At 45.2% G+C, this 26,226-nt stretch overlaps 1 protein-coding gene across 1 annotated transcript in view; it reads left to right on the top strand.

The window, feature by feature from the left end:
• LOC138276099 (uncharacterized) overlaps window positions 1–26,226 on the top strand; it is a 233,974-nt gene that overhangs the window by 15,057 nt on the left and 192,691 nt on the right. Inside the window, exon 3 of the mRNA XM_069219156.1 lies at window positions 20,482–20,523. Within this exon, the coding sequence (XP_069075257.1) occupies window positions 20,482–20,523 (42 nt within the window). The remainder of the gene's footprint in view (window positions 1–20,481; window positions 20,524–26,226) is intronic.

Consider the following 26,226-nt stretch of genomic DNA (forward strand, 5'->3'; position numbering starts at 1 on the left):
TGGCCACTAAAAAAACACTACTAAAAAACAATCGGCCCATAGCCTTTAGAAATGACTCAGTTATCCTCAACACCATTAGCACTTTGGTGTATTAGAGGGCAGTTTGGTGTGAAAACAATCACTTTGCCTCAGGGCTTCAAAAATAAGTTCACAGCCCGGGACACAGACGAAACCATCCACTGGCCTTTGCACATGTCTAACATTACTAGATGATGACATTATTGTGGTTGCTTCAACATCTCCAGGCCCTAAGCCTGAAAAGTAGTCTGCGGTGTGGCATGGTTTTAAATTTCAATCTGGGCAAATAGGAGCACAAAAAGTTACATGCACATTGTGCAGGCAGGAGTTCTGTAGGGTTAATGCTGGCCAGAATGCCATGTGAATGAATGGGCTATGGAAGCGCATCTGAGATGTGCATCCCAACAGCATTGCACGTATCGAGGAGTTAAGCAGCAGAAGGGAAACATACTGCACCAGAAGTGCTGTGGCAACAGCAAGTTAATGAGAAGATAAAGCATTTTGCCTCATAATTCAGGCCCAGCATCAACATTTTGGCCTCTGGGGAACGAGCAAATATTTTCTTCTGAAGCCATGGAAGACCACGGTAAGAAACAACAGAATTGCGGAAAATACAAAAGAAATAAAGCTTCATTAAAAAGATAAAACTTTGAAAAACAACATCTTCGAAAAAGCTATAGATCAAAACTGTAAAAGCTTTTCAAAAAAAGTTTCAAAAAAAGTAATAAAGTTTGCACACAAAAAAAAAATAGGAATAATAATAAGAATAAACACCAGAACAGATTATTCAGTGGTAAAACCGTGTCCAATCTCCTGCTCGCTGTTTGTTTACAGAAGGGGCCAGTTTGGATTCTTGCACAGAGTTGGGCCCAATATCCAGACCTTGTGACCAGCTCCCTTCTGCTTATGGCCGTGGACCATGTGTGGTGGACTTCCTACAGACAAGAACTAATGTTTAAAAACCGAAAAAACCTGAAGCTCACCAGTTATAGTGTAGTGAACTAATTGTCATCCCTATCACGTCTTTTCTCATTACTTAATAGATATTTACATCGTTTTAACAAAATGATGTTCTTATTGGAGCGCCTATAGTCATAAAGTATAGAATCATTGAGTGTGCAGAATGGAAATACCACACCACTTTAACATTTGTTTTTTTTCAGGGAAAATGTGTATTTTAATGTATGCGGGTGTTACTCAAAAAAAAAAAAAAATACACCTATAAGTGTATATACTTATATTCACAATATTTTAATTTAAATTCTCGCTATGATTTTGTAGCTTATTTTTGTAATCGATTTTCCGACATAAACCTCCGTGGATAAATCAGAATGCCATTTATTGTCCTAGCACACCACATTAGATTGCAGTGGTGAAAACGTGTTTGCTGATAATCATGCTAGGTTTGGTGCAGCTCTTGAATGTATTTTTTTTTCTGGGAGAGATGTTTGGCAGCATGTGAGCATAGAAAATGAAAACCTTCTCCTCACGTGAACTTATGGTCGTGCTTTGTGTGGCGATATTGCCTGTGACGTGATTCTCATACTAGTATCTGATTCCTAGGCTCCACTTTACAAACAAGCACTGGAAAGCCTCTAAACCGTAGATACATACAGTTCTGGCGTGAATGCCGAGCTCATTTCAAAAGTGCTGTGCAAGCCTTAGCTCATAGCAGGCGCCTTGTCAAACATATGGAGATTAATCCTCCATTTTATATCCTATTACTTTGAGCTGTAAGAAGCGTGCAGTTATAAGTGTTGCATACTTTGCAGTACATTTTTAAAATATACTTGCCAAGTTACGGTGGCTTTATACATAATGCAGTATCTAGAGATTAACGAGCCTTTGCATTAAAATATGTTCCTTGACGCACTAGTGCTGTCAGAGGTTTGCTTGGTTTCAGAAACTGCTGTGCCTCTTAATTTGCTCAGTAAAAGGTAATGGAAACACTGTTATGTTTTCTGGGTTTTAAAGCTAGTACTGATAACGTATTCCTACACGGTTTATGATCGAAGCAAACATTATTATATCTAGCTGAAAATCAAGTTTTAAAAACAACTTACACCGGGAACTTGATGTACTTGGGGTCACTAATTTAGTTAATTATCGCGAGTCACCGTACTTGTACTCAGTACAGCAACATACGTTGTATGTGCAATTCTTAATTATGCTTTTGCCCAATGGCCTAGCAGATGGAATGTGAACATTTGTATTCCCTCCTCACCCCAGGACTTAATCAGCAGGAGGCCCTGCTTTCCATGGACAGACAACCCCTTAACCGACATCATTCTTCGAAACTCTTAACTGTACTTGCTCTCCCCCTTCCATCTTTATTTTACTTCTTGATGTATTGCATGATTCATTGATATAGGGAGGGTTGGTGAGCACCCATGCAGTAGGGGTCCCTTTGGCATGAATATAAATCAGCCATTGGGCCAGAAGCTCTGTCTGTCTTGTAGTGTAGTAGTACCATTGAAATCCATTCTCAGAAGAGATACAATACTTCTATTTCTCCCCAGTGAAGGAGAAGGCTGACAGAGTGGATGCTCCTCTTAACATAGCCTCCATTGATCCCGTCCTTTATGCTAGGACCAGGTAGTTTGCTTAGGTTCTTGGCAGAGGTTGTGTAGAAGCTCAAGGGAATGCCACAGGCAAGGTCTCGCCTCAGTTCCCTGGGATTCCTTATTTATAATTTCTTCTCCCTCCTTGATGGTCCCTTCATAGCTTTCCCATGAGCACGACCCTGGATGACTCAACCATACTGGCAAATATGTACAGATGGTGATTTGCAGGATTTCTGTACTTCTCTTCAATTGTACTGAAAGAGCAACTTGATCCGAGTGACACATGATTGTAGCAGTTCCACGTGTACACTGTATCCCTTTAAAGTCAGTTGCTCAGGATGTGATGTGGGAAGTGAAGGCTACAGAATCTAGAACAGTTCCACAGTTTCTGGTTTGTCTTCATCGCTTAAGCAAGAATGGTTGCATCTCCCTCAGTTCTTGACTTTGGACCTCAGTTTTGAACAAAATGATCAACCACACAACGGCTCTCAATAAAAATATGGTCATCTTTGAACCTTTGGGTAAGAAGGCTGGGGTTATTCCTCACAGTTGCCAGTCAAATAATTGCAATCTTTAACCTTAGCCAAGCTGAAAGAGGAGGACTGTTCTAAACTTCCGGCTGTATGAACACAAAGGCAAAACTTCTCTTTGGAGGTGCCTTTGACATTCACAAGGCTTCAGCAGCAGAGTTTGATGGCATAGCTACTGAGCTGTTGGCACATGCATTTGTGAGTGGGAAATGGGTGGCAGACAGTGGTCACACATATTGTGGATGTCCTTCCTAGTATATAATCTAGCATGGAATTCTAAGATATTCTTTGCAAATTCTTTAAGAACTGAAAACATAACTATACCTTTCCATCTCAAACAAAATAATCCAATAAGGGTGGGAAGCTTTATTACCACGTCAGGCACCAGGTGTATGAACTGGATTTCAGAGGTCCTGTTTTCAGGTGAGTGCATCAAGATGGCCACATTCCCGGTGCCAGACTCAATACCCTTGCAATCAGCAGTAGTCTTGACTAAGCCTGGTTTCAGGAGTCCAAAGGCCAGGTGGATGGGCATATGGATCTGTTTTTGCAGGACTAGCACCAGTCTGTTTCAGACATTTGGAGTTTAATCATGCTGGCACAAATGTATGGCATTTTTCTTTCAGCATTTCCACCAGGTTTTGGCCTCTATTCCATGATATCAAGGCTAGTAAAGAGGCGAGGCATAGAGGAGAGCATAAGGACAATGTCTTTAAGATGATAATTGCTTCAGTTCCTTTACTGAGTGAAAGTTAGGAGTGCTATTACATGCTGCAGCAAGTCGTGACATTTGCGTTGAGCTAGCTACAGCTAGAGTAGAAAATCTGCTTGAGGGGAAAAAAGAAGCAACATTCTTTGGCACACCACATGTTGCTGTTTGCACTGGTGCTAAAAAAAAAGAAATCTGCGCAGTCAGAGCTACATGCCTGAAACCAGTCCGCACATGGCACTCCTCTCAGAATTTTTATATAACACCTTGAAATTCCATGGAGTAAAACTCCATGAGTTTTGCCCACCCTTACATGAGACACAGCTAGGCTTACTCTTAAGTGGTTTCTGAAGTAACAGTGCAGAATCACACTGCATAGCTAGTGAAAGCAGAGGCAGTCTTTTCAAGATTGCGTTGACATTTGGCGCTCTCGCAGTTCTTCACTTACACTGAGCAATCCCTCACCTCGGCTTTTATGCGGCCCTGCTCTGGCCCTATCTATTCAAGATTAGGCACATAAATTGACATGGGACTTTGCCTTAAGGCCCATGTATTAGAGCTATGGACCCTCCACTGAACTTGCTTAGGGCCCTTTAGCTTACATAAGCTTCTTTCTGGACATTTGGTGAAGGTTCCAGTGGAGTTGCTTTCCTTCAGTGTGGTCACTTTGGTGGCCATTTCCTCTGTGAGGATTCTGGGTAGGTTGTATTCATTTCAGTATCAGGCTTCCTTTCTGTGTGTTGATCATATGGTGAAGACAATGAGTCTGGACTAGAGCCTATTGCCTCATTTGTCCCCCGTCTGTCATCAGAGGCTGGAGTCAGATTGTATTTATTTGATATTGTGTAGGTGGTGCAATATTAGCTCTTCAGGACTGCAGAGTTCTGACATTGTGGCAGCTTGATCATTAACATTATTGTGGGAAAAATGGATTCCAATTGTCCAGTGCAACACCAAGTCTGAGTCAAATGTATAACTTATTTGGCTTAGTCATGCCAGATTATACATATACACGTTATATTTAGGTTCAGATTTTAACCCGCAAAACCATAGAAATTCAGCTTTTATACTTAGTTATTTTAGATAACTGTAACTTGTGCCCTAAAGTATCTATCACCCGTGCCCTTGCCATGCACAGATTCCTCATCAGCAATTTACTGCAAATGTTAGAGGTATTATCAATGATGTCATTGAAGATGTCATAAGTGATGTAATATCTGTGGTAATTTGAAAGTAACTATAAAGTTCTCGTAACCTTAGACCTTTTAGTGACTTTCTAAAGTTTGTTTGATTCTATCTCCTAACAATAACATCCCTGCAACCTTTGTTTTTTTTCAGTGAATTGGTAGGGTTTTTTAATGTCAAGTAAGACGCCGATCACAATACATGGTGGTGGTGCTTGAACGCAGCGCCTGCCCTGTGCTGTCCACACCCAAGCTTGCTCATCCTGCCCTCCCCTCCCATCCATTGCCCAAGTCCATGCCCCTGCTCCCTCATTACAGCCCTGTGTGGCTGTTGTTCTGCCTCTGCTCTTCCCGCCTGCCCTGAACCGTTAGCTTGCTGCTCCATCCACCTAATCCCTACCCTCTTTTGTCTGAGTCCATGCAACAGCCCCCTCCCTCCTGCCCTGCATGGTCTGATGTGCTACCACTGCCTTTAATTTAGCTTGATGTCCCTGCCCACTCATCCTACTGCCCTCCATTAACCAATTCCAATTTAGCTTGCTGCCCCTGCCTTCCTTCCCCCTGCCGTCTGCCGTCTGTGTGGATGCCCCTGCTTCCTCCTTTTTGCCCACCACGTTCCATGGACCTGCCGCTGCCCCTCCAATCTGAGTGTTCTTTTGAGCGGTTACTGCCCCTCCCACCTGCCTAACATGGTCAAATGGCTGCCCCATGTCCACCACACCCTTGCTGTCAGAGTTCCATGCCTCTATCCTCTCCCTCCTGTCCTCCATGGTCCATTTTACTGCTGCTCCATTCAGCCCTCAATGCTCTGTGCTGCAACTGCTCCTCCTGCCTGCCCTGCATGGTCTGTTGTGAAGCCCCTTCTCCTGCCCTTTCTTGCCTGTGTCCAGTCTATTCCCCTCCCCTCTGTCCTCCTTGGTCCTTTGTGCATGTCTGGGGCTCCTCTCTCTTGCCCACCATGGCAGTTGTGCTGCCACTAACCCTCCTGATTACTTTGCATGGTCTTCTGTGCTTCCACAGCCCCTCCCACCTGCTCCGTGTGTTGCTTTTACTGACTCTGACCCTCCCCTACTCTCTGTTGTCTAAGTGAATGCCTTCCTATTCTCACTGTTGCCCTCCATTGACTGTTGTGCTTCCAATGCCCATCACTCCATTGTCAGCTTTCTGCTTCTGCCCTGCCCCCCTGTACCCTGCCCTCTGTTTTCCATGTGCAGACCCCTATCCCCTTCCACCTGGTTGTCAGGTCTGTTGTTGTGCTCCTGCCCTCCATGGTCTGTTATGCTGCAACTGTCCCTCTTGTCGGTCCAGTATGGTCAGCTTGCTGCCCTTGCGTCTTCCCTGTCCCCTCCCAATAGATTTACATGGTCCATTATGCTGCACTGCTTTCCCTGTGTGGTATATTGTGCTTCTGCGACTCTTCACACCTGTCCTTTAAGTACAGTTTGTTGCACCTGCCCATCTCCCTCCTGTCCTCTGTTATCCAAGTCCATGCCCCTACCCTATTCCTCCTGTCCTCCTTGATCCAATATACCATACTTGCCAGCATTTTGAACTTGATAAGAGAGAGATTTTGAAAAAAAAACTGGAGAATTGATTTTCCCCTATTGACTTGCATTCAAAAAGAGGAGATTTTTGGCAGAAGACAGATAAAATAAAGCCCTTTTGGACTTAAAAACATCTTGAGCCTCCTGCCTGAATCGTGTCTGTTGGCATGTATGGTTGTACTGCCACTACCTTTTCCTTCTGCCCTCAGTGGTCTGTTATATTGCCACAGCCTCTGTTACCTGTCTAGCATGGTTGGTTTGTTGCTCTGCCCCCCTTTCCCCTGCCCTACATGGTCTATTGTGCTGCCACTGTCCATCCCGCCTGCCCATCGTGGTCAACTTGTTCCCTCTGCACCCTCCTACATGTTCACAGTTATCCAAGTCTGTGCCACTGATGTATTCCTCCCCACTGTATTCTAATGAACAATTAGAATGCTAACATTCTATACTTATTACAAAGGTTTGGCATCTTAATGTAATCAAAACTGTAATACCTAAAGCATTTCCTTTAGAAATTATAAAAATTATGATTAGTACTAAAAAAATCTAAAATAATGACATGAGTTCTCAAATAGCGACAAAGCACTTTCGAATGATATGCTATCTTTATTTGTTTTTATCCAGTTGATCAGTTGGTTATATGTTACACTTAGGGGAGAGGATGTGACGTTATTGCCACAGCTTCAGTCTTTGCAACTGGGGAACCAGGTTCAAGTTTAGGCATCAACTGGACATCCCGGGATTCTGGGCAAATCACATAATCTCCCCATGCCTAAAACCAAAATGAATGTGTCCTTGTGTAATGTAACTGATGCTCATTGTTGGACTTTTGCTTATGCAGGGTCATCCCCAGTCTTTTTGCCTCCTGCCTCCTATTTTTTTCTGACCTGTCGCTGTTGGCTTTTGAACTCTGAGCACTTTCCCACTGCTAACCAGTGCTAAAGTGCATATGCTCTCTGTGTGAAATTGTATGTAAGTGGTTTATCCATGATTGGCATATTTGATTTACTAGTAAGTCCCTAGTAAGGTGCACTAGAGGTGCCAGGGCCTGTAAATCAAATGCTACTAGTGGGCCTGCAGCACTGGTTGTGCCACCCACATAAGTAGCTCGGTAATCATGTCTCAGACCTGCCACTGCAGTGTCTGTGTGTGTATTTTTACACTGTAAATTCGACTTGGCAAGTGTACCCACTTGCCAGGCCTAAACCTTCCCTTTTCTTACATGTAAGGCACCCCTAAGGTAGGCCCTAGGTAGCCCCAAGGGCAGGGTGCAGTGTATGGATAAGGTAGGACATATAGTAATGTGGTTTATATGTCCTGACAGTGAAATACTGCCAATTTCGTTTTCACTGTTGCAAGGTCTGTCTCTCTCTCATAGGATAATATGGGGGCTACCTTTAAATATGATTAAAGTGTAGATTCCCCTAGAGAGTAGATGGACATGTGGAGTTTGGGACCCCTGAACTCACAATTTAAAAATACATCTTTTAGTAAAGTTGATTTTGAGATTGTGCGTTTGGAAATGCCACTTTTAGAAAGTGAGCATTTTCTTGCTTAAACCATTCTGTGACTCTGCCTTGTTTGTGGATTCCCTGTCTGGGTCAGTTTGACAGTTGGGTTGTTTTTCACCTCACACCAGACAGTGACACAAAGGGAGCTGGGGTGTGATCTGCATTTCCTGATTAGCCATCTCTGCTAGGAGGGAGGGGTGGAGTGGTCACTCTCATCTGAAAGGACTGTGCCTGCCTCTGACAATGCTGTCTCCAACCCCCTGGTGTGTGTCTGAGGCCTTGCCTGGGCAAGGCAGGATTTCACAAGAAGGTGTGAGTCCCCTTTGAAGGAAGGTGACTTCAAAGACTAAAATGGGTATAAGAAGGGCACCCAAACTTACAAACTTTAGAAACACTTCTGGAATCAAGAGGAACCTCTGCCTGGAGAAGAGCTGATCGCTGAGGAACAAGTGCTGCCCTGCCTGTGACTGTGCTTTGTGGAGCTTTCCTGCAGTGCTGCTTCTGCCTGAGTAAGAGGGCAAAGACTGGACTTTGTGTGCCTTCCATCTTGAAGAAGAAATCTCCAAGGGCTTGATGTAGAGCTTGCCTCCTGTTGTTGAAGTCTCAGGGATAGCAAAGACTTCTTCCTGCCAGCACCTGGAGTCTCTGGAGAGACCCCTACTCTGCTCTGTGGTGCCCTTCCAGTTCCTGGGACCCTGAAAGGAGAGGCTGGCAGCCTAAGGACAAAAATACACGCACCGAGTGCCGTGTGGAGAAAAGATCGACGCGAATCCGATCGCGGCTGAGAAAACGACGCGACGCCGGCTCCGCAGCGGAGAAACGACGCCGCAGGAAACGCGACCGGAGAATCGACGCCCGGAGCAGGAGAAACGACGCGCAGCATCGCTGACGAAGGCTGAGAGATCGCAACCAGCGCCGCGGGACTTTCGGACCGTCGCGTGGCTGGCTTTTTCGACGCGCCTCGCCGTGCCGAGCTGTTTTCGACGCATATAACCGTGCAGGGTTATTTTCGACGCACACCGCCCGTGCGGGGTTATTTTTGACGCAAACCAGGTACATTTACACGCTAGCAGCGCTAGTGTGTTGTTACAACTACCTAAAGACTCTTTTTATTTTAAACCTTTAAAAAATCATAACTTGACTTGTGTATGTTGGATTTTTGTCGTTTTGGTCTTGTTTTGTCTAGATAAATATTTCCTATTTTTCTAAACTGGTGTTGTGTCATTTTGTAGTGTTTTCATTAAGTTACTGTGTGTGTTGGTACAAATACTTTACGCCCAGCACTCTGAGGTTAAGCCTACTGCTCTGCCAAGCTACCAAGGGGGTAAGCAGGGGTTAGCTGAGGGTGATTCTCTTTTATCCTAACTAGAGTGAGGGTCCTTGCTTGAACAGGGGGTAACCTGACTGTCAACCAGAGACCCCATTTCTAACATTGGTGACCAGCGGTCGGGATTGGACTTGTATTTGTACTTGACATACAGTGATTAAGTGTACACTACTGTTTTGAGCTCAGACCACTACGTGACCACATACTACTTGTCTTGTGATTCTGCTTTTTGTTCTCTGATGTCCTCCTGGAAGTATTGCTAATATTTTTGGACTTTGTTTTTTGGTTGTGAAGCCTTTGCAGAATGGAAGTCAATTTCTGGCACCTATTTATGTATAAAAAGTGGCAGCTTAAAGCATTCTGCATGGAAAGGGGACTGGCTGTGAACAAGAAATCCAGAAGGGAGGATCTTGAGTCAGCCCTGTTTCAGTATGAATTGAAACGTTGTCAGGCAACACCACCAAATGAGTCTGAGGAGGATAACTACTCTGAGGAGGAGGACTACTCCAAAGAGGAGGGCAGTGGCCCTGAGGAGGGAACAGAAAGAGATGATTGGCTCCTAGCTCGAATCCGGAGTCTGGAAGAGCTAGATGCAGAGCTTAAGAGGGCTGAGGAGAAGAGAGCCTTAGTCCTGGAAGAAAGGAGGAGGGACTTAGAGATTAAAAAAATGATTTATGCTTACGAGCTTAAATTGAAAGAGCTGGAAGTCATGAGGGCTGAGTCCAGCTGGAATGGTGGCAGCAACAATTGTATATCCAGTGATGGTGCAGAAGTGCACCTGCCCAGAGAGGTGGTGCCCTACTTGAAGGAGGGAGTTAACACACGCCAGGAGGTTCAGGGGTATGAGGTAGCTCCAGTGATGCACAGGGTCCCTGAGGTGGATTGGGGAACTGGCATGGGGAGTCATATTCCTACTGGTGGGAGGGACACTCTACTGACTCTAAGTGAGAGTGACAGGGAGAGGGGTTCCCCCCAGGTAGAAGTCCTGGTTATGGAGTGTGAAAACATCCCAGAAGAGTGTGGGTTGAGTGTCAGGGACAGTCAGGTACTGTCTCACCAGTCTCAGGAGGGTGATGTGGGGTGCTTTTTCAAAGCAGAGTCACTGGATGGTTGGGTGAAGGGTACTTTGGTTAATTCATGTGAGGGGCTGAGTGATGTAATTGCTGGAGAGCATATGTCTAGTCCTTATTTTCCAGAGCTATGCCAACACCAGGTGGAGTGTGAGTTCGCTGACCCCAGGGAGCTTACAATGGAGGCAGACTTCTGGGTGAGTACCAGAGAGTCTGAAGAGGCATTTGGGGGTGCTCCTGAGAGGAGTGGTCTAGGTAGTTCCCAACCAGGTGAGGTAGGGAAGGATTGTAGTGTCCCAGGTAGGTCCCAGTATAGTCGGATGGGTGAGGGACCCCATGTCCAGTCTCAGAGGAGAGGGAATGGGGATGGGTTGAGGCCCAAGGTGCCCGAGATCCGGTCCCAGGTCCTGGAGGGTTCCCTGCGGGAACACCAGGAGGGGAGCCTAGCCTGTACCATAGGGCCATCTGTTGAGGGAGACCCCACAGTGTCAGGAGAACTTGGGGGGGCCGCTGTAGCCAGCGTCCCACCAGTTCTGGTGTCTGGCAGTACCACTACTAGTGAGGGGGTGCAGAAGTCCAGACAGAGGGTTGAGAGGGGGTTGCGGACCCCAGTGGAGAACCTGGAGGGTCAGGGGTCAGCTCTGAGAGCAGAGCCCCCCATGAATGACCTTGGTGAGACCATTTCTGGGTTGGGGGGAATCCAGACTCTGTCAGATGGGCAGAGGTCAGGAGACCTGCGCCAGCCAGACTCTTGTATGGCCCTTCGGGACAGTGTGTCCCTTGAGGGGGGTAAGTGTGCCCCCCTGGAAGTCCTGGTGTGCCAGGCAATGGTTCAACCGCAGGGTGGTGACTCTGGGTTGAATGATCAGGTTCAGGGGGTAAACTCTGACCTGATGGGGGGTAAGTGTGCTCCCAAGGAAGTCCTGGTGTGCCAGGCAATGGTTCAACCGCAGGGTGGTGACTCTGGGTTGAATGATCAGGTTCAGGGGGTAAACTCTGACCTGATGGGGGGTAAGTGTGCTCCCAAGGAAGTCCTGGTGTGCCAGGCAGTGGTTCAACCGCAGGGTGGTGACCCTGGGTTGGATGACCAGGTTCAGAGGGTAAACTCTGACCTGGTAGGGGGTAGGTATGCCCCCCAGGAAGTCCTGGTTTGCCAGGCAGTGAACCAGTCTGTGGGTACAGACCCTGGATTGGGAGGCCAGGTTAAGGGTGTCCCCCCTGACCTGGAGGAAGGGGCTACTACTAACAGTGCCCCTACCATGTTGTCTTCTGGGGGGGCCACTCCTAGTTGGGTGGTTCAGGACCCCAGAAGAGAGGGCAGGGGGAGGGAAGCCTCACCCCTGGCCCTGGTCCAACCTGAAGGTACAGACCCCAGGTTGGAGGATCAGTTGCAGGTTAACATCCCTGCACTGGTGGAAGAATTGTGCAGGACTGCTTCTACAAGCACCCTGACAGTTTTTGACTCTGGGGGTGCCGCTTCTGCAGGGAGGGTACAGAGCCCCAGAGGGGAGGACCAGGGTCAGGTTAACATCCCTGACCTGGTGGAAGAGAGAGTGGTCAAAGGGTGCCAGGCACCTGGGGCTACCACCCCCCACTCTCCACAGTCACAGTGGTTAGAGAGGCCTGAGGTCGGGCTCTCATCCCTGACAGTTGTCTGGGGCCACTGTGGCTTGCTGTCCTGGTGGACAGAGTTGCCCCTGGGGGGGGGAGGACGAGAGTCACACCCCGGGGGTGGAGTGGGCAACACCACTGTGTTGGCCCTGGTGGTACTATCTGCCCATTGCAATACATCTGTGAGCAAAGTAAAGTTAGGTGTTGCACAGATGGTGTCTGTAGATGTGGAGAAGGGTTCCCCATGGGTTAGCTTAGTGGGCCCTGAGAGTATGGACAGAGGGATCCAACTGGAGTCAGGAAGGCGTAGAACTGGAACATGCCCCTGCTGTTGTGGGCCTGGGTCCCTGTTCTATCGCCCCAATCAGGGAAGTACATCAAGGTATTGATTGTTCTCCCCTGGCTTTAGGCTGGTAGGGGGTCGTGTTGGACTTTTGCTTATGCAGGGTCATCCCCAGTCTTTTTGCCTCCTGCCTCCTATTTTTTTCTGACCTGTCGCTGTTGGCTTTTGAACTCTGAGCACTTTCCCACTGCTAACCAGTGCTAAAGTGCATATGCTCTCTGTGTGAAATTGTATGTAAGTGGTTTATCCATGATTGGCATATTTGATTTACTAGTAAGTCCCTAGTAAGGTGCACTAGAGGTGCCAGGGCCTGTAAATCAAATGCTACTAGTGGGCCTGCAGCACTGGTTGTGCCACCCACATAAGTAGCTCGGTAATCATGTCTCAGACCTGCCACTGCAGTGTCTGTGTGTGTATTTTTACACTGTAAATTCGACTTGGCAAGTGTACCCACTTGCCAGGCCTAAACCTTCCCTTTTCTTACATGTAAGGCACCCCTAAGGTAGGCCCTAGGTAGCCCCAAGGGCAGGGTGCAGTGTATGGATAAGGTAGGACATATAGTAATGTGGTTTATATGTCCTGACAGTGAAATACTGCCAATTTCGTTTTCACTGTTGCAAGGTCTGTCTCTCTCTCATAGGATAATATGGGGGCTACCTTTAAATATGATTAAAGTGTAGATTCCCCTAGAGAGTAGATGGACATGTGGAGTTTGGGACCCCTGAACTCACAATTTAAAAATACATCTTTTAGTAAAGTCGATTTTGAGATTGTGCGTTTGGAAATGCCACTTTTAGAAAGTGAGCATTTTCTTGCTTAAACCATTCTGTGACTCTGCCTTGTTTGTGGATTCCCTGTCTGGGTCAGTTTGACAGTTGGGTTGTTTTTCACCTCACACCAGACAGTGACACAAAGGGAGCTGGGGTGTGATCTGCATTTCCTGATTAGCCATCTCTGCTAGGAGGGAGGGGTGGAGTGGTCACTCTCATCTGAAAGGACTGTGCCTGCCTCTGACAATGCTGTCTCCAACCCCCTGGTGTGTGTCTGAGGCCTTGCCTGGGCAAGGCAGGATTTCACAAGAAGGTGTGAGTCCCCTTTGAAGGAAGGTGACTTCAAAGACTAAAATGGGTATAAGAAGGGCACCCAAACTTACAAACTTTAGAAACACTTCTGGAATCAAGAGGAACCTCTGCCTGGAGAAGAGCTGATCGCTGAGGAACAAGTGCTGCCCTGCCTGTGACTGTGCTTTGTGGAGCTTTCCTGCAGTGCTGCTTCTGCCTGAGTAAGAGGGCAAAGACTGGACTTTGTGTGCCTTCCATCTTGAAGAAGAAATCTCCAAGGGCTTGATGTAGAGCTTGCCTCCTGTTGTTGAAGTCTCAGGGATAGCAAAGACTTCTTCCTGCCAGCACCTGGAGTCTCTGGAGAGACCCCTACTCTGCTCTGTGGTGCCCTTCCAGTTCCTGGGACCCTGAAAGGAGAGGCTGGCAGCCTAAGGACAAAAATACACGCACCGAGTGCCGTGCGGAGAAAAGATCGACGCGAATCCGATCGCGGCTGAGAAAACGACGCGACGCCGGCTCCGCAGCGGAGAAACGACGCCGCAGGAAACGCGACCGGAGAATCGACGCCCAGAGCAGGAGAAACGACACGCAGCATCGCTGACGAAGGCTGAGAGATCGCAACCAGCGCCGCGGGACTTTCGGACCGTCGCGTGGCTGGCTTTTTCGACGCGCCTCGCCGTGCCGAGCTGTTTTCGACGCATATAACCGTGCAGGGTTATTTTCGACGCACACCGCCCGTGCGGGGTTATTTTTGACGCAAACCAGGTACATTTACACGCTAGCAGCGCTAGTGTGTTGTTACAACTACCTAAAGACTCTTTTTATTTTAAACCTTTAAAAAATCATAACTTGACTTGTGTATGTTGGATTTTTGTCGTTTTGGTCTTGTTTTGTCTAGATAAATATTTCCTATTTTTCTAAACTGGTGTTGTGTCATTTTGTAGTGTTTTCATTAAGTTACTGTGTGTGTTGGTACAAATACTTTACGCCCAGCACTCTGAGGTTAAGCCTACTGCTCTGCCAAGCTACCAAGGGGGTAAGCAGGGGTTAGCTGAGGGTGATTCTCTTTTATCCTAACTAGAGTGAGGGTCCTTGCTTGAACAGGGGGTAACCTGACTGTCAACCAGAGACCCCATTTCTAACACTCATGTAAAGCATTCAAATACCTTTGGGTCAGGGCTGTGCTACATAAAACTGCAAAAAAAACAAATAAATCATGTGTTTTTCATTCCTCTGTTGCAGGGCTATACTTGGGCTGCATGTGGGTGATATATTGGATTTTTTTCCTCTCGTGACTATCATGGGAGACTTCTTAGTTGTGAAGCTTCCTAAGCAATAGAAAATACGTTCTGCTTTCTATGCAAACTTCAATCAAAATGGCATTCAGATGTGCCACACGTGTGGAATAAATTAAGAATGTTAGCACTCTAGTTGCTCATTAGAACACAGTAGTAAAGCTTATAATCACCAGGAAGTTAACTGTCAGTCTGCTGCTGGTGTTGAAAGTGCATGTTTCAGTCTGTATATAAGAATACTTTAATGAAATAGAAGAGGGAGATATTCGAGAACTCACTTAAAAGATGTCCTAACTTTTCTTTCTGCATCACTAACCATATTTTCCATGATAAAATTAACCCCCTCATTTTGTTCCTTTCTAAATTAAATGTTTTTAGTTTTAACATTTAGATTCAATCAAAGTGGCTTCAGGTGTGCCAAACGTTTGTTTTAAGTAAGACTGTTATTGCTCTAGTTTTTCTTTAGAACACTCTGGGAGGCTGCAGTAGAACACAAGGGAATAAATTGACAGGCTGCTCCTGTTGAAAGTACATGTTTTACTGAGCATGTCGGACTTCGTTGTCACATGGCTGAGAAGTATAGTGTGAATTTACAGAAAATATGCTCTCATTTAAGCTTCTGGAGCACCTTGCATAATCTCTATGCAGAAAATCATGAGAAAACAGTTTCATTCAAACATGCTTCATGAAATTCCAGCAGAAGGCCTTATCACTGGGCAAAATCACTTTAGAAGACACCACCTGCAAATTAGGAAAATAAGAAGTAAGGCACCATCGGCAAATGATTTATATTGGAAGTAAAATCAGTTATCACCCTTTATTCGTTCTCCTTCTTGTGACCATCAAATCCTGTCATTCACTACAATGCATTTCAGTGGGGTGCTATCATGTATATTGGTCCCAAGATAGCTGCCAGCCCTTCCTGGTTGAAGTGCTGACCGCTAATCAGAGCTTACCATCATTTTCCCCTAATAACTCCAAAAATACTGAACAGGTTTACTCTAAATAACAAAAAGCAAGATCTTCACACCAAAATCTAGCTTCCTGCCAATTTTTTGGTAATTCTGTTCAGCGGTTCGGGCTGTAGTAGTGTCTAAAGACCCTAACGGAAAATGCATGGGGAAAATGTGTTTTGGATCCCCCTCTTTTTCTAGGCTCCCACTTGATGGATCACCCCAAAACTTTCAACACAGCAGTTGGAGTGGCATACTAATTTAGAACGTTTTGTGAAGATTCATCAAATGGTGTCAAAGCTATTGGCAAAATAATAAAAGCATATACTATAGAAACTGATTCCTAAATAACTATCTACTATCGACCACCACTAGGTGGTTAGTGAGTCCAGTTAGGTCAGCTGTATCATAGGAAAAGCATTTTTTGTGTTGCTAATAACTTTGGCCCTGTTTGACAAATCTCCAGTAAACATTTGAAAAAGGTGCTACTTTGATGATGATGATGAAGCATGTCACCTATCGGTGTGTGAGGGCTATTGCTCCTATAACTTAGATGTGTTAGGGGACATTTTGGACTCCTGCCTAATTGGTAGTACTGAGTATATATTTTTGAAACAACACTTCTCGAGTGAGTTACAGTTAGACATGGGGAGACCGATGTGCTGGACCATATACTCCTCCCTACACAGATATCCCTATCCTTTCTTTGGTGGTATGTTGATCTACTGAGCTTCTCCCTCAGAACCCTGAGAGGTTGCCTTAGTCTTGTGAAAGAGGGCAGTCCTCATGTACCATGCCACTCATCCCACAATGGTCTTCTGTTTTTCTCCTAATGAACCTACTGATAGTCCTGTCTTTGTGAGTCAAACTGACGCATGTCCTGCCACCTGCCAAGTGTCCCTCAAGGCAATGTTCTAATCTGTCAAAATTCTGAGTGACTATGATTTCTGACTTCCTGCCAAGAGATTCACTGACCGTTCTCCAACTACTCATCACTTTTGATTGACAGCATTCACTGCTTTCCCAACCAATGGGTTACCAAGTCCATTTCTGTGTGAAATAACTTTTGTCTCTCAACAGCGTACTAAGAGGCAGCTTTGCTAATGCTCTTCAGGCCTCGGCTGAATTGTAACTTGTTCTTCCACTAAGGTATCAACAGACTGTTCCACCGGTGCCCTTCAGTTCAGATTAGCAGCACTCCTTGCTCCACTCCAGCCAGTAGCTAACAAAGTAATCTACAAATTTTCCTTAGACCTCAATTTCAATTCCCCTTACAGTACCAGCATAGAACCCAGACAGCTCTGTCACTTGAAATCCTCCTAAGTACTCTTGATATGTGTAGGAAGTTGGCTCTGTATATACAATTTCAAAGTAAGAAATAGTGTGCACAGAGTCCAAGGGTTCCCCTTAGAGGTACGATAGTGGCAAAAGTAGATTATCCTAATGCTCTCTTTTGTGGTAGTGTGGTCGAGCAGTAGGCTTATCAGAGGGTAGTGTTAAGCATTTGTTGTACACACACAGGCAATAAATGAGGAACACACACTCTGACTTACTCCAGGCCAATAGGTTTTTATATTGAAAAATATATTTTCTTAGTTTATTTTAAGAACCACAGGTTCAAGATTTACAGTTAATACTTTAAATGTAAGGTACTTCACTTAGGTACTTTAGGAACTTTGAATGAAATCAATATCATATACAGTCTTTGTAAAAATGGCAATAGGCTATTTTCAAAGTGGACACAGTGCAAAAATCAACAGTTCCTGGGGGAGGTAAGTAAAGGTTAGATTAGGAGGTAAGTAAAACACTTACAAGTCGCAGTCCTGGGGCATAGGCAGCCCACCGTTGGGGGTTCAAGGCAACCCCAAGGTTACCACACCAGCAGCTCAGTGCTGGTCAGGTGCAGAAGTCAAAGAGGTGCCCAAAACACATAGGCGCCTCTGGAGAACAGGGGTGCTCTGGTTCCAGTCTGCCAGCAGGTAAGTACCTGTGTCCTCGTGGGGCAGACCAGGAGGGTTTTGTAGAGCACTGTGGGGGGACACAAGTAGTCACACAAAACACACCCTCAGCGGCACGGGGCGGCTGGGTGCAGTGTGCAAAGCAGGCGTCGGGTTTTGTATAGGTTTCAATGGAGGGACCCGGGGGTCACTCTAGCGGTGCAGGCAGGCACAGGGGAGCTTCTCAGGACAGCCACCACCTGGGCAACATAGAGGATCACCTGGGGGTCACTCCTGCATCAAAGTTTGGTTCCTTCAGGTCCTGGGGGCTCCGGGTGCAGTGTTGGTTCCAGGCATCGGATCCCTTGTTACAGGCAGTCGCTGTCAGGGGGAGCCTCTGGATTCTCTCTGCAGGAGTCTCTGTGGGGGGTCAGAGGGGTTGTCTCTGGTTACTCACGGGCTCGCAGTCACCTAGGAGTCCTCCCTGAGGTGTTGGCTTCCTGAAGGTCGAGCCGGGGGGGTCTGGTGCAGAGTATAGAGTCTTGCGCTTTTGGTGGGAAACGTGAAGTCCTTGAAAGTTGCTTCTTTGTTACAAAGAAGTAGCTGGATTTAAACAGGGCTGCTGTTCACAGGAGTTTCTTGGTCCTGTAGACCAGGGCAGTCCTCTGAGGCTTCAGAGGTCGCTGGTCCCTGTCTGATGCGTCGCTGGAGCAGGTTTTCAAAGTTGGAGACAGGCCGGTAGGGCTGGGGCCAAATCAGTTGCCGTCTTCCTCCTTCTCTGCAGGCTTGTAGGTCAGCAGTCCTTCTTTTCTTCAGGTTTCAGGAATCTGATTTCCTGGGTTCTGTGGTGCCCCTAAATACTAGATTTAGGGGTGTGTATAGGTCAGGAGGGCAGTAGCCAATGGCTACTGTCCTGGAGGGTGGCTACACCCTCCTTGTGCCTCCTCCCTGAGGGGATGGGACACATCCCTAATCATATTGGGGGAATCCTCCAAACTCAAGATGGAGGATTTCTCAATGCAGGGGTCACCTCAGCTCAGGACACCTTAGGGGCTGTCCTGACTGGTGGGTGACTCCTCCTTGTTTTTCTCATTATCTCCTCCAGCCTTGCCGCCAAAAGTGGGGGCAGTGGCCGGAGGGGCGGGCATCTCCACTAGCTGGGATGTCCTGGGGCGCCGTAACAAAAGGGGTGAGCCTTTGAGGCTCACCGCCAGGTGTTACAGTTCCTGCAGGGGGAGGTGTGAAGCACCTCCACCCAGTATAGGCTTTGTTCCTGGCCACAGAGTGCCTTTGTCACTCTCCCCATGTGGCCAGCAACATGTCTGGTATGTGGCAGGCTGGCAGGAACTGGTCAGCCTATACTAGAGGTCGGGTAGGTATTCAGGGGACATCTCTAAGATGCCCTCTGGGTGTTTGTTACAATAAATTGCACACTGGCATCAGTGTGCATTTATTGTGCTGAGAGGTGTGATACCAAACTTCACAGTTTTCAGTGTAGCCATTATGGAACTGTGGAGTTCGTGTTTGACAAACTCTCAGGCCATATACTCTTATGGCTACCCTGCACTTACAATGTCTAAGATTTTGCTTAGACATTATAGGGGAATAGTGCTCATGCACATATGCCCTCACCTGTGGTATAGTGCACCCTGCCTTAGGGCTGTAAGGCCTGCTAGAGGGGTGACTTATCTATGCCACAGGCAGTGTGGGGTTGGCATGGCACCCTGAGGGGAGTGCCATGTCCACTTAGTCATTTTCTCCCCACCAGCACACACAAGCTGTGAAGCAGTGTGCATGTGCTGAGTGAGGGGTTCCTAGGGGGGCATAAGACATGCTGCAGCCCTTAGAGACCTTCCCTGGCATCAGGGCCCTTGGTACCAGGGGTACCAGTTACAAGGGACTTACCTGAGTGCCAGGGTTGTGCCAATTATGGAGACAAAGGTACAGTTTAGGGAAAGAACACTGGTGCTGCGGCCTGGTTAGCAGGGTCCCAGCACACTTTAAAATCATAACTTGCCATCAGCAAAGGCAAAAAGTTAGGGGGTAACCATGCCAAGGAGGCATGTCCTTACAATATGGAAGAACACTTCTAATTCATTGACAGAACTTGCATAACTTTGAGCTGCACAATTGCTACCCTTCAAGGAGCACCTGTATCTTTCTCTCTCTTTTTTTGTAATGCCTTTCACTTGTGTACACACCTCAGCAGCAGCTGGTGTGTACTGGTACTTGATGAGGTTGTGTGGTATGTTTTCATGCTGTGCAGTAGACTGGTTTGACTCTCAGAGAGCCAACACTCGGATAGTATCTCCATTTGATCTCCTTACCTGGGAGGAACACATGTCTTGAACCAGTATGGAGTCTGTTTAGGATGCAGCCTGATGTGAGTCATTTCTACTTTTGTGTAGCTGCAGACCAATGTGTTACAATACGTCTTTGCTTCTGTGGATGCTGGTGGAAAAAACTGGCTTGCAGCTGAGCACTAGGCATTAGGGAGCTTGACCCAGAGGCAGATGATAGTTGGTGACTTACAGCCTACACAGCAACAGTAGCACATCCCCAACATTAGCACACTCCCCCGTCGACCTCCACTAGTGAAAGACCATCCTATTACATGTTGGAAGACTTAGTGAGTGTAGCGATATTGGCGTTTAGTAACCACACAGGAATCAGTCGTCGGATATATAAGTGGTATTTATTTGATATATTGGTTTTGGGCTCTGGTGGTTTTTGTTTTCTCCTCTTTGTTTTTTCTAGCTTTGTTGGATGCTGTTATACAGGATCACCCTTCTCATTCTTCTCCTTGTTTCCGTTCATCTCACAGGTTCCCCGGGAAGCGCATGCGAAGAGAAAGAGAGAGATAACGGTAAGTGATTTCTAATTCACTCTTTTATATCTTACTCTCTTCTATCTCCTTCCTGACTTTTCTTCTTTCTGTTTCGCTCTTGTCTCTCCTGGTGTCTTCTCTTTTCTTTCCTGTGTTCTTCCTGAACTGCATTGTTTTACCTCTTCACCTCCCTGTTCTGCCAATGCTTCTGCTTCGGTCTGTCATACCTTCCTATACTCTCATTTCTACTTCTCTGATCTGTCTCAGTAGTGTGGGGCTGTCTCCTATTTCAACTCTCTCGCCCTTGTTCTTTCTCTTCTTCAACAAACGGTCTAGTGTTGCCTGTCTTCTATTTTGGTGATAATATTCACGCAATAGTGCTATTTCTGTGTACGATGCCTTGGTGCTGATTCACACAATAGTGCTCCTTCGTATATCTCCCCCACCTTCTCCCAGTGTAATTCCAAGCCTTACCTACCCCCGCTTTCTCTCCGCCTTCCCGCTCCTCAGGGCAGTTTCCCCACACACCTGGAACTGGATTCATCGCTCCGTCTTCCCGGGCTACCGTGGTGCTGGGGCCTCTATCTGTCCCTGTGGTTTTTGCTTCCCTTCGGTTGGGAAGAAAACACTCTCCAGTCCTCCAGCTCCTCTCGTTTCTCTGGGGCTCCTCGTTCTCTGTCAGTTCGTTGTCTTCTCCTTCTCCTCTTCCGCCGCCGACTCCTGGTTCTGACGCAGATTCTTTTGACCTCCCGGCTTCCCTCATCGGAGTCGCAGCCAGCCAATCACGGGAAGGGAAGCCGGGAAGGCCTGGAGCAGCGCCGGCAGCTGCAGCACAAGTCCGGCTCATGTGCGGGCAGACCACAGCCAGCCCGTCACAGTGAGGTTAGCTGGAGTCAGAGTGACAGATATTCACTCCAGCACACCAGCCACTTTGACATGCTCTGGCTGTCTCTAAAACTAACTTGGCTATTGCAGATGGTATAATCCTGTTTTCCTCTTACTTGTGCGCTGGAATGTTTCTTGAAATTTTGTTAGCACCTTTTGTAAGAGTGGATATGTTATACATCCTCGAGGGATGACATTCATAATGTGTGTTGTATTAATGATGCTTTTTAAAAGTGAATGTTTAAACAAACTTTTGAATGGAGGATTAACTCCATCATGAAACCCATGGCAATTGCGCTGCAGTACTATATCACCTGATATTACCAATAATGTGTTAATTGGTAATACTGAGATGCAGAATTGCGGGGCAGTTACATACTTACGGACTGTTTATGAAATGGTGAGGACATCTGGAGATTGGGGTTATGACAATGATTTCCACATGTTATCTCATAATTCTGTGCATTTTTGTCATTATAAGTTCCACCTGGTTTGACCTGGGGGATTTCTACAAAGTAACACTACATGCAGAATCACTGCATGTCTCCTAATACCAAATCCAGTGGAAACTCCTGCCCGATTGTTCTTGGGACCAATATTCTTGCTTCTCTTCTTTTGACAGGGGAAGTTAAAATGTACACTTAAAATCAATTAACAGTCTCACATTAATTCCTGGAGACTGAATAAAGTTCAAGAGCTTATTAAAAATTAAGGTCCAAACTTTTGTAAATGAATCGCAAAAACATGCTATATAAGTACAAAACCACCAATGGTGAAGTAAAGCATTAATTGAGGTTAAATCATAAAAGCATAAGGCATACAAGAATGTTAGGTCCAGCAATGCAAAAGATAAGATACAAGAGCTGATGATCAGTAGATAAATTGTGGTCCTCTTGACTAATCATTGGTTAACCTAAATTAATCTAGGTACCCTGAACTAAGCTAAATGAAATCTTAATTATGTCTCAGGAAATAGGGGAAAGTGTCAGCATAGCCGACACCTCAAAGTTCTGATATAGAGAGGTGTTATGTAGCATAAAGTCACACAAAGGGGTAAAGAGTAGAGGTCAATACCGCTCCAAGTCAAAAGTGGAATCTGCTCTCGTTGGAGGCTAAAGCGAATCTGCTTGTGTCTAAATAAGTGAATACCAATTAAACCTACAGAAGCTTTCAGAAGTCTGTCATCAACACCAGTAGTTTTCCATCTTCCTTGCACAGTTGATGTTGGCCACTCCTATCAAGTTCCCATCCCATGAGTCGAACATCAGTGCACCCTTGAGTGTCTCTAGGAGCATGGTACACAAACAGGAGTCTTTTCTTCTCTGTTCGTTTGTGCTCCTTGTCCTAGCCAAAGTATCCTCCTGTACCCACTATCTCAGATACACAATATACATTTCATTAACTTGTAGACTCACCAGGATGCACTTTCTAATAAAGAATATTGCAACATGAGCAAAACTCAATGTTGAAGGTTAAACATTTCAGGCCTTCGGTTATACTAAATATGACGTTTTAATGCACATTCAAAATGCATTATTATAAGTGCATCTTAAAATTATAAACAAAACAGGAATTATAAATGATATGTGATTATATGCAGTTACACCATAATACCATAATTAGAATGCACAACTATAAATGTGCACAAGCATTGACATTTGAAATGTTAAATTCAAGCATTAGAACACATATATGAATTACTACTTTTCTACAGTGAATGCACCTTCAGTAATATGATTTAGGTGCCCCTCATTACATTAGCGATGTTAAGGCACACAATAAATGTATTGTTGATTACATAGTAATGTCACTTCTGTAACACATGATAGTGCAACCAAAATTATGCGTCCCCAATCCCCCTTCTTATGATAATGATGAATTAAGTCATCACAATCATGATACAATTCTTTAATTAATCAGGTTATAACCTTGTAGTTTTCATCAGTTTCATGTCATCATATTATTTACACTGATTCTCCTCCAATTCAACATATACTCTCTTTCTCTTCTTTACCTGTTCAACTTTCATTCTCAGATAATTTTTAAAACAGGCAACTCTAACTATTTCACAAATGACAATAACAGCTGACTCAGAACTCAACCTACAAATCTACTTCCTAAGTTTCCAAACTATCTACCTACAACAGCAAATCCATCTACAGTTGCCTCCTGTGCACCTTTTGCTTTCAAATCATTCAATTCCTTTGTCAAACCGAACCTTTTTTATCAATGTATACCTCCAGATCCTTACTTTTGTCTGTGATTCAAGTACAGCAATCTCTAACATCTGGCAGACTCTGCTCTCTTTTGCAAGAAGGTCTAGCACAAGATGTTATCACTACCATCTCTGTATTTACAACCAATAAGGAATTTGCTGTAATACTTTCCAATTTATACACTATTGTAGACAGCTTGTTAATCTTCAAATCATTTAGAATCACCCCTACAGATGGGATCAATGCACCAAAAATATCTTCTACCACTTCTCCAGCACTAACACCTTCTAGTTCTAGGCTTTGTTTCCCATACAGGATCATTGACATGTTCCACCTGGTGAATCTTCGGGAAGACTATACCAAAATAACATGTACCATGCCATCCTTGGCGTGATTTCAAATAGTCATACTGTCCAAATAATAATAATCCTCCAACATCAACAATATGTCCAAATTCAATCTCCCCTCTAAGCAACAGATCCAAATAACTCTGGTCAATATGGATGTACAGTTTACCCTTATGCTGCTAATCTAGAGCTAATTCTGGCTGGTTTCCCTTCACTTGATGATCAATTTCTTCTCTTTTTCACCTGTGCTGCTTCTTAATGTTTTCATCTGTCTCTGATTTAGACTCTAGATATCTTCTTCTGTGTTCCACTACATCTTCTCTTCTCTACAACTGTCATTGAACAAGTCAAATTATGTCTGTGTGCATATGAAGTGTTGAGTGGCTTGAGATAGAACAAATGTGCCTGCTATTTCTGCACCTTTAAAATATGGATTTTTCTAAACATATTAACATAGGAACTTCTGAAAGAACTAAATCATAATACAAAAATAATATTGAAAGCTACACTGTCTATAAAATATGCTCAACAAAAGACTATGGGAGATTCTATATGTCAAAGGAATGTGATGGTAAGTGATGCCTTCTGAAATGAACACAGGTAATTCTGAACAAACATAGAAATCCCTTGCGTTCATAATGTCAATGTTCTCATAAAGCAACCTAAAATATACGTTTACAAAACAATCTCCTCTAGAATAATTTAAGTGCAAAACCTTATCTAATGTATATAAGCCACTATCTCTAGGATTCATTGTTTGTGAGGAAACTCTAGACAATAACTAATTTGCTACAGAATGTGTAAGGGGAAATGCTCCTATTAATAAAATGATTAATACTACAAGGAAAACAAGCAACACTACACCCAATAGGTGTATGCATCTATGAATTTGGCTAGCTTCCATTGCTTATCTAAAATCAGATCTTCAGGGTGGAATGCAGCATAGTATCCTCTGTCAAGTTCCATCTGTGCAAAGTGGCAAAACAAAGTCCAAGTGATGAATAGCAACAGTTTTAGTTACAAGGTCTTGGTGAGGCCTCCTTAGCCCTACTCTGTGTTCCTCTAAAGGGCAACACTCTCTGTCTACAGCGACTGGCCTCAGTACTCTTCTTAATTTCCTAACAAGGTCATTGCAAAGTCTCTATATCGGAGACAGTTCAACATCACTAATAATTGCAACCAGAATGAAATCTCTGTCTATCCAACAGCACAGGAAACTTTAAAATGAAATTCAGGCACAATGTGCAGTTAATGGAGGTTTAGTTGGATATACAGCATTATCCCAAAACTGCCAAAACTGTCTCTTTCCATCATCTGCAGCAAAGTATGTCCACTCAGCTGAACAGTATCTCCGACAGTAGCTCTTTTGGATCTTCTCAGTGCAATCCTTCATTTTCACTTACATCAGAGTTATCAATGTCCTTTGAAATTGTTTGAGGCACATGCTCTTTAGGCAAGTTCAGTTTTTCTCTTTCTTGTCTTCTAGGTGTAGGAAAGTACCATCTTGCCTGGCATGTTACCCCCATTTTTCACTCTATATATGTTGTTTTAGTTGTATGTGTCACTGGGACCCTGGTAACCCAGGGCCCCAGTGCTCATAAGTGTGCCTGAATGTGTTACCTGTGTAGTGACTAACTGTCTCACTGAGGCTCTGCTAATCAGAACCTCAGTGGTTATGCTCTCTCATTTCTTTCCAAATTGTCACTAACAGGCTAGTGACCATTTTTACCAATTTACATTGGCTTACTGGAACACCCTTATAATTCCCTAGTATATGGTACTGAGGTACCCAGGGTATTGGGGTTCCAGGAGATCCCTATGGGCTGCAGCATTTCTTTTGCCACCCATAGGGAGCTCTGACAATTCTTACACAGGCCTGCCACTGCAGCCTGAGTGAAATAACGTCCCCGTTATTTCACAGCCATTTCACACTGCACTTAAGTAACTTATAAGTCACCTATATGTCTAACCTTTACCTGGTAAAGGTTAGGTGCAAAGTTACTTAGTGTGAGGGCACCCTGGCACTAGCCAAGGTGCCCCCACATTGTTCAGAGCCAATTCCCTGAACTTTGTGAGTGCGGGGACACCATTACACGCGTGCACTACATATAGGTCACTACCTATATGTAGCTTCACAATGGTAACTCCGAATATGGCCATGTAACATGTCTATGATCATGGAATTGCCCCCTCTATACCATCCTGGCATAGTTGGCACAATCCCATGATCCCAGTGGTCTGTAGCACAGACCCTGGTACTGCCAAACTGCCCTTCCTGGGGTTTCACTGCAGCT

Source organism: Pleurodeles waltl, chromosome 2_2, assembly GCF_031143425.1.
Source record: "Pleurodeles waltl isolate 20211129_DDA chromosome 2_2, aPleWal1.hap1.20221129, whole genome shotgun sequence".
Classification (NCBI taxonomy): Eukaryota; Metazoa; Chordata; class Amphibia; order Caudata; family Salamandridae; genus Pleurodeles; species Pleurodeles waltl.